We start from the raw sequence: 7,737 nt of genomic DNA, 5'->3' as shown, positions 1-7,737 counted from the left end.
AAAAAAGAGGAATAATCAGCTAGTCAGGCAGTGCTGACTTTGACAGTCAGTTCTTCAGTAGAAAATCTCCAAGTAGCAGCAAGTCATATTGTAAAGAGACTTTATCTTAATTTCAAGTGACAACTCACTTGATATGTCAACCCATGCTCTGTCTCTTGGAGATATATACAGTATATACAGTATATACAGTTAATTGCATTAATGAAAAGGCAGGAAAAGCTAGCACCAAGACTATCCATCCCACTTTCTATAAGCAAGGATCATAGCTGTCAGTGAAGGAAGATGATAAAAAAATCATCAGACCATAGTTTATATTATGATATTTTCATACTTGTGTTAGAAAGTATCTAGTTTCTGACAATAGAAGACAAAGAAAATGACACTAAGATTACAAAATAATTTAGTTGTGAAACAATGCCTCAGCTTAGGGCTTTCTTTATACTTAAGTAGTGAACAGTTATATGATATTTTGAGTGTCGTGTTGTCTCAAAATCTATTGTATACATGCTTTCACTGTTAGACATTCAAATTTTTCTTCTTTAAGACAGTTTGCTTTGGGCTGGGTAAGACTTGTCTTGTTTAACTAAAATGACTGCTAAGGAAAGTAAATATCCCTTTATAAAAGTAAAATTATCTAAGTCTTTATTGCTTAGCAAATTCATTTTGACTCTTTTTAAGAAGTCATGCCATTAACAGAATGCTGTGGGTTTTTTTTAATGGAAACAATGACATTGCCTAGCTTTCCTCCTAAATGAATAGTGAACCTACCTGAATAGATATGTACACTAACACTTTTATAAAAAGTGACTGTGAATCCCATTTTGAGGGTTAGTTTCCAGTCCTTGATGGTAGCAGCACGTTTTGTAATTAATTTTTTTTACGTCAATCTCTGGAGAACTCAACTTTCCTTTCATGCAACCAGAGCATAATTTTTCTCATTTTCATTCTCAAGAATTTGTTGGAAATCTAGTATGTACAATCTTTTAAAATGCAGTCAGCAATCAAAGCAAGGCCCAGGCATGTAACTACTGAGGGTATATTCCTAAGGGCTTTTCTGGTAAATCTGTATTATTTATTATACCCGAGGCTCAGCAAAAAGAAAAGTAAAGGAAAAAAGAGTTCTCCTGTCTCCACAGGAGGCACCAAGAGCACACTAAGGGAATTTAGTAATGAGGTCCTTTCACTGAAAAAAGACCTTGACAATCTCCTTAAAATGGGTGTCAATTACTTCACTGACATGCAGCAGGAAAGAGAACAACTTAGATAAATTAAGTTCAGGTTGGCTCTCTCTGCGTGTATGCAGGACAAATATTAAACTGGATCTTGATGAAATGGCAGTGAAGGGAAATGTGAGCAATGTATCCAGCTGATCATTCTGCTAAACTAAATCAAACAATTTGCTTGAATTTATCGTTGCTAAAGGAGGAAAAAAGGAAATTTTTTTTTTCCTTTGACAATCCCCAAAAATCTTTCTGTTTACATCGCTTTACTAGAAACTGACTCTTGGCAGAGATAAAGTAACCATTTGCTTCCACAAAGCAATGTAAAAATCTGCTGCTTGTTATCCTTGAGTTGCCAGATGCTTTCCTCTAATGATGTAAGGCTTTTTAAATTGCTTAATCTTGTGATGGAATACTGTTGCTACTCTGAATAAAAATGATCACCATTTCCTTTCATATTTAGCATATAAGAAATGCGAAGATCACTTATCTTTTAAGGGGAAAATGTTTATAAAGGAAATAGATAGTCTGTGAAAGTCTGGTGCAGACACATACGTTTTCATATTTACTCTCTTATTCCTAATACTTTTACCATATGAAGATTCTAAAGAACAAAGTGAGAGAAAAAACGAATTGACAAATTTTACTCCGTTCTCCCCTCCCTGTTCTGTCTATTAATTTATTTTACCATATGAAGATTCTAAAAAACAAAGTGAGAGAAAAAATGAATTGACAATTTTTACTCCATTCTCCCCTCCCTCTTCTGTCTGTTAATTTATGTTACTGTATGAAGATTCTAAAAAACAAAGTGAGAGAAAAAACGAATTGACAATTTTTACTCCATTCTCCCCTCCCTCTTCTGTCTGTTAATTTATTCTTGAAGTAGTTCTCATGACTCCAGAATTATGCAATTGTAAGAACAGCAATTTAACACTGTAGCAACTTTTTTTTTTTTTTAAGTCACGAATAAATCCTAATGAATACAAGTCCTACTTGGAATACTGTCCCAGATTTGGAGGGGAGGAATTGCACAGAACTTGAAGAGTTAAAAACCACCCAACTGAGTTCTATTGGCATCATTGATATCATATTGGTATAACAGGCAGATGATTTTAGACTACTTTCAGATGACAACAGTGAGGATGCCATCTGGTTGAACAGACATGAAAAGAGCACTTCTTTATAAAATTAATAAGTGGAGTTCATTTCTGAATGTGATCCTGGTTTAATTTCAGTTGTATGCATGTGTGTTGATGTCTATTTCTCTATATGTATGCGAGAGTATGTGTTCCATTACAACTTGTGAAGTTGTAATCATATTCAAGCCATTAAGTTGAAAAAATCAATCCCAGTCTGCAAGAATCTACGGGACTACTATTCCCTGAATTGAGATGTTGAGTATTAACTGAACAGAAAGTATCTCTAAAATCTGTGTAAACTTGCAAAATGCAATTCACACGCTTTTCTGAAGGGAAGATCTCAGTAGGGAAGGGGATGCATTTCCTGGACATTTAGCTTCTTTTCTCACCATTATACATCCAAAGTCACAAATATTCTTTGGATTAGTGTAAGTGCACATACTGAATCAATCAATTTCATATGCAGTTAAGATATTCAGATACTGCACTAAGTTGCCAAAAATACATTTTTTTCAAAAATTAGAATAACAATCCATTGGATATGGAAGTTTAAAAGCAAGCAAACATACTTTCCAATTTTCCTAATTTGAAGTATGAAACAGAGATGTGACTATTATGTCCTTGTGGTACATATACATCATGCACACTCACATACAAACTCACACACACAGACATTTATAGATATGAGCAATTCCATTGCTTACTCTTTGGATATAAACAAGAAATTTGAGTGCTCTTTAGACTTGTGCTTTTCATGCCACAGCACACGCAGAATCCTCTATGTTCAAGCTTTGTATCATCAGTAGTCTGAACTACTTAAAATGTATTTCTTTAATGGGATCTTTACACATTAGCACTTCATGCCTTTGGTGCCTGGAATTTAAGCATGACTACCAGATATCAAAAGCGCTTTCATATTGATATTGCTCTGCCGTGTTTTCAGCAAGTTGCTAAAACAGCAATGAAAACTATTAAAAAATATGTAACAGTAACAGCAATATTTTAGCACAGCAACACTGCACCTTATACCTAGAAGGAAATAAAGCAGAGTAATCAATTTATGTTAGCTTTGTGGGCTTTTGTACAATCCCCAAGAGTGTCATTTCTCAGTTCTTGCAATGCACAAATTGTCAAGGAAACGCTCAATTTTGGTTCCTACCTGAACTCTGGCCTCAGTGAGCTCTGTCCTCAGAGCTAGCTGCTCCCTCACGTAGACATCAGGGTAATGAGTTTTCTGGAAGACTTTTTCCAGCTCCTCCAACTGCAAACTGGTGAAAGTTGTTCTGTGTCTCCTCTTTTTACTGCTGGAGACATTGCTGTCACACTTATCACCCAGTTCATCCAGTTCCCCCTTCTCCTGCATCCCCTTCACCGGAGACATCCTCAGGTTGTTACAGTTGTCCAAAGGCCTGTTCAGCTCCGTGTGAAGAGGCTGTCCTTCCACTTTGGTAATCCCATAGTTCACTGTACACAAAGCAAGGGAGGGAAATAACTGGTAAACTATGGTCATTTGGAGTGAAGGGTACATATGAAACTGTTTCATAGGGAGCCGAATTCTGTGTACGTCTACTTCTATGTGAGATGTGGGAAAGAAATCTGCAATGTTAATCACAAATAGAATAAGAGTATAAAACTACAATATTTAAACAGAGCACTGTATTTGAAAAGATCATCTAAAATATTTCAGTGTAAGGAGAGTACTTGAGTGTTTTTACGCTGCCACTAAAGTAGGTAATAATCCATGAAATCAGCTTTAACTGGAGTTGTACAGATAAGAAATCTTAGTACAAAACAGTTTTTCCTATAGGTGGTATAAAGCTACTGGCAAACATTCCTTTAGACTTGGAAGCAGATAGACAAAAGTCCATCTGTTTATACGAAAATACAGAATAATTTTAGTATAAAGGAAATAGCTGCAAACTGACAAATCAAGAAGTAAATGAAACTGAAAATCAACTTCTCTTTACAAACTCAATAGATTCCATATACTTTCCCTTGGATTTGTAAAATGGAATTGTTTCCAATTAAGTTTGTTATGATTGGAAAATGTAGAGAGTTTCTGCAAAATGTTAACATGTTAAAAGAGATTGTTTCAAATACTTTGTATAAGGATTGCTGGCACTATTTGTCTTTAGGTAAAATCTGAGTGGTACAGACAAGAAAAACTTCTGTATAGCATCTTAAGAAATCGAAGCATTCCCTATTTTTCTATTTTTACACATCTCACATCAAAACAAAGACATGTGATGCATTACAGGAGTCAGAAGGACTTTCTTTTTTACTCTCAGAAATGGACACACACAAAAAAAAAAAGCTTTAAAAGTGTTGAAATTAGAACTTAGATGGCTGTCATGTCACATAGGATAAGGAGCCTGCTTTTGGGTTTTCTCGCTTTCTCAATAATTAATTTTCTTTCAGTCTGGAGTGATTTGAACCAAACGGAATTTTGAGATACTTACCATCAGTATGTACATAGATAGGAAATGCCCCCAACACCCCTAAGGCACACACTAATTAAGAAAGATTTCAATGTGTAAACCAATTTTCCACAGGTTTTCTAAATTGCACTTACAGAACTCTGTCATTATTTCTTATGCACTGTTTCATACAAAAAAGATTGCCCTCCAAATAAATAAATAAATAAATAAAATAAAATCCAAAAACCTCAATATCTATATAAAGCCAGAAAATATGGAACATGGTTAGTCTCATTAAGGCAGCTGATTTCAATCATATTTCCGATGCTGCTTTAGGACAGGCTTTTAATTATTTTTTATTTTTTTTTCCCCTAAACACGAATTCCATCCGGAGGGGAATAAAGAGCAAAATTCTGGATTGTTTTATAAATAAAACGCAGCACACTCTCCTTTGCCGATGGAGGGGTAGAGGGGGAACAAAAACACTAATACGTAATAGCATCGTGTGAGTTACCTAAATCGTTTTCAGTCCGTACAAAGAATCACACGTCACGTCGGCTGCACATTACTCAGTGGCTTAGTAAAAATAATAACGATAATAACGATAAATACTATAATCTCTGAGAGTTATTTAAAGAGCAGAACACGACCAAGTGACCTTCCGTTTCCAATCCGCGGCGGTGCCTTTCTGATCCGGCGGGTTTCGCGCCCGCAGCCCTCTGGGCCGCCCCTCCTAGAGCGGTGGAATGGGAACCCCGAGCCCAGCCAGGCGCGGAGTGGAGAGGCGCGGAGCAGACAGGCGGCAGCGTCCGTGGGACCTCTGCAGCCGCCAGGCCCCGCCGCTCCGCCGCGGCCCTTCCCCGGCAGCCCTGCCCGGCTCCTTCCTCCCTCCGCGCTGCCTATTCCCCCGGCCGGGCTGCGCGTCCAGAGAAGGAGTAAAGCCCAGCGACTTTGCTCTGTACTGGCAGAGAGGGCAGCAGAAAGGTGAAGAGCTCTTCCAGGCCAGCGGTCGCCTTTTCCCATTTTTTTGAATCGCTGTTATCATCAATATTCTTACTGACGTTACCGATAGTGTTGTTATAATTATTATTTAGCAGGCTACCCCTCGCATGCCAGCACCCAAAGGCTGCGTGGCTCCCCCCGCTCTCCCGGGCAGAAGCAGAGGCTAACCCTGTGAGGAGGAGCAGAACGCAGCTGAACTGCTGTCTTACCGTTGTTGTCCTGGCAGGGCGATGTCCTGTCCAGCCTCACATGATGCTCAGCCCTTTGCAGAGGGTTGAAGGCCTGCACGCATTTGCTGCCTGACGTTTTGCTATAAAAGGACTCATTGTCCAAGGTTTCCATAACGTGCTCCAAAGTGCCTCCTGCTCCCATGTAAAAGTCACTGTTCTTGCTCGGCTGGCTCTTCAGGGCAAACTTCTCGCTCAGAAAATCCATAATCATCTAAGGCTGCCGGAGAGCCTCTTCCCTAGACAGAGGCTGGACTGTGAGCAGGGGAGGGGGAGTGGATGGGAAGGAAGGAGGGAGGGAGAGATGTTCGGAGCTCAGAGAGCTGCTTTCGCTTCGAGCCTTTGATTTGTCTTGTCTTTAGAGGGGAATCTGAAGTTGCTTTATATCTTGAAGCTCAGCGGGGCTCCTTACGCAACCTCCCATTTCTAATGAATATGAAAATCGGCAAGTGCCGTAACTCCACCCCGGGTCCCCCAAGACCTAATCCCAACACAGGAGGGAGTTCCAGGCCCATTTTAGACAGACACATGTGTTTCAGACAGACACACATATACACGGGCATGCGGGGAGGGTGAGGGGAGATGGGAGGGAGGGAGAGAAGGAGGGACGCGAGAAGGACATTTTCCTTCCGTGACCCATTCTCATTTCTCCGGGGATCCCGAAAAGAGAGCAATCTCTCACTTCCGCCCTTTCCCAGCTCCCCGAGAGGCGCAGCTCGGGAATTGCAGGGGCACATACCCTAGAGTAAAGGATCTCCCGAAATCAATCCAACTGATGCTCAGTAGCTGCGGTCCTGCTCTCTGCAGCAGCAGTGAAGAACCAATGCACTTTCTTCCCTAAATAGCTCAGCAGTTCGATTCGAAAGCTGGAGGGAAAAAATAAATGTTGTTCGTGCAGTGGGGATGGGAAGCACAGAAACAGAAAAGCAAAAGTTGCTCAGAAGCTGTCCTGAAAGGGAATTTGGTTTCTATGCAGCACACTCGCAGTCCACTTCTGTGTGTTAGTGAGATCTAGTCAAACAGAGAATGGCAAATCAGAACCTAAAGTGGTAAAAAAAAAAAAAAGAAATGATCTTGCACGTTTGCATTCCTGTGAATACTGAGCAAGCAGAGGTTTTCACCCAAAATATGAGAAAAGTGTTTCATTCCTTGGTCCACTGACATATCAGCAGGATTTAAGACATGGATGAGACAGAGTTTGGAGAACCCTTCCCCCATGGTGAGAGAAAAAGAGCTGCTTTAATGGTAGGGACGTTCAGGGATACCTGAACGAGCTATCTCTCCGCTGATGCAACATACAGCTGCCCGCATCACCCCACTTGCATAGCCCCTCCCGCACACGCACGGGCGCACCGTGCGCTCTCCGAAAACCACAGAACTGTACCGCAGGCGGTGGCACCCTGCACCCCACCCGCCCCGTTCCCAGCGCTGCCTCTGACATCCCGACCGGGGGGAGCACGGAGGTGGCGAGGGGGGAATTGGGGCTGACGCGTGTGTTTGGGGCTGGGGTTTGCTTTGGCCCTCTTTGCACGAGTTCTCATGGAGAAGTAGATGGGAAGTGGACTCGTGCGAAGGGGTCCCGGCGAAGAGCAGGCCCGCTGCAATTGTCCCCTCCTTGCTCTCTGGATTTTCTCGAAGAAGCGGCATTTTCCGCTTTGCACCTTTAGGAGCAAAGTCTGCTGCAGACCCGAGGAAACAGATGCTCTCCCTGCCCAACCCCCTCCCCCTCCCG

At 41.1% G+C, this 7,737-nt stretch overlaps 1 protein-coding gene across 1 annotated transcript in view; it reads right to left on the bottom strand.

The window, feature by feature from the left end:
* The window catches only part of ALX1 (ALX homeobox 1), a 19,593-nt gene extending 13,186 nt beyond the window's left edge, over positions 1-6,407 (bottom strand). The window contains exons 1-2 of the mRNA XM_010708794.3: positions 5,988-6,407; positions 3,519-3,823 (exon numbers count right to left, since the gene is read on the bottom strand). Coding sequence (XP_010707096.1) covers positions 3,519-3,823; positions 5,988-6,219 — 537 coding nt within the window. The 5' untranslated portion in view covers positions 6,220-6,407. The remainder of the gene's footprint in view (positions 1-3,518; positions 3,824-5,987) is intronic.
* Positions 6,408-7,737: the final 1,330 nt, after the last annotated feature.

The sequence above is a fragment of the Meleagris gallopavo genome, chromosome 1, assembly GCF_000146605.3.
Source record: "Meleagris gallopavo isolate NT-WF06-2002-E0010 breed Aviagen turkey brand Nicholas breeding stock chromosome 1, Turkey_5.1, whole genome shotgun sequence".
Taxonomy (NCBI): domain Eukaryota; kingdom Metazoa; phylum Chordata; class Aves; order Galliformes; family Phasianidae; genus Meleagris; species Meleagris gallopavo.
This window is presented reverse-complemented; position numbering and strand designations above follow the sequence as displayed.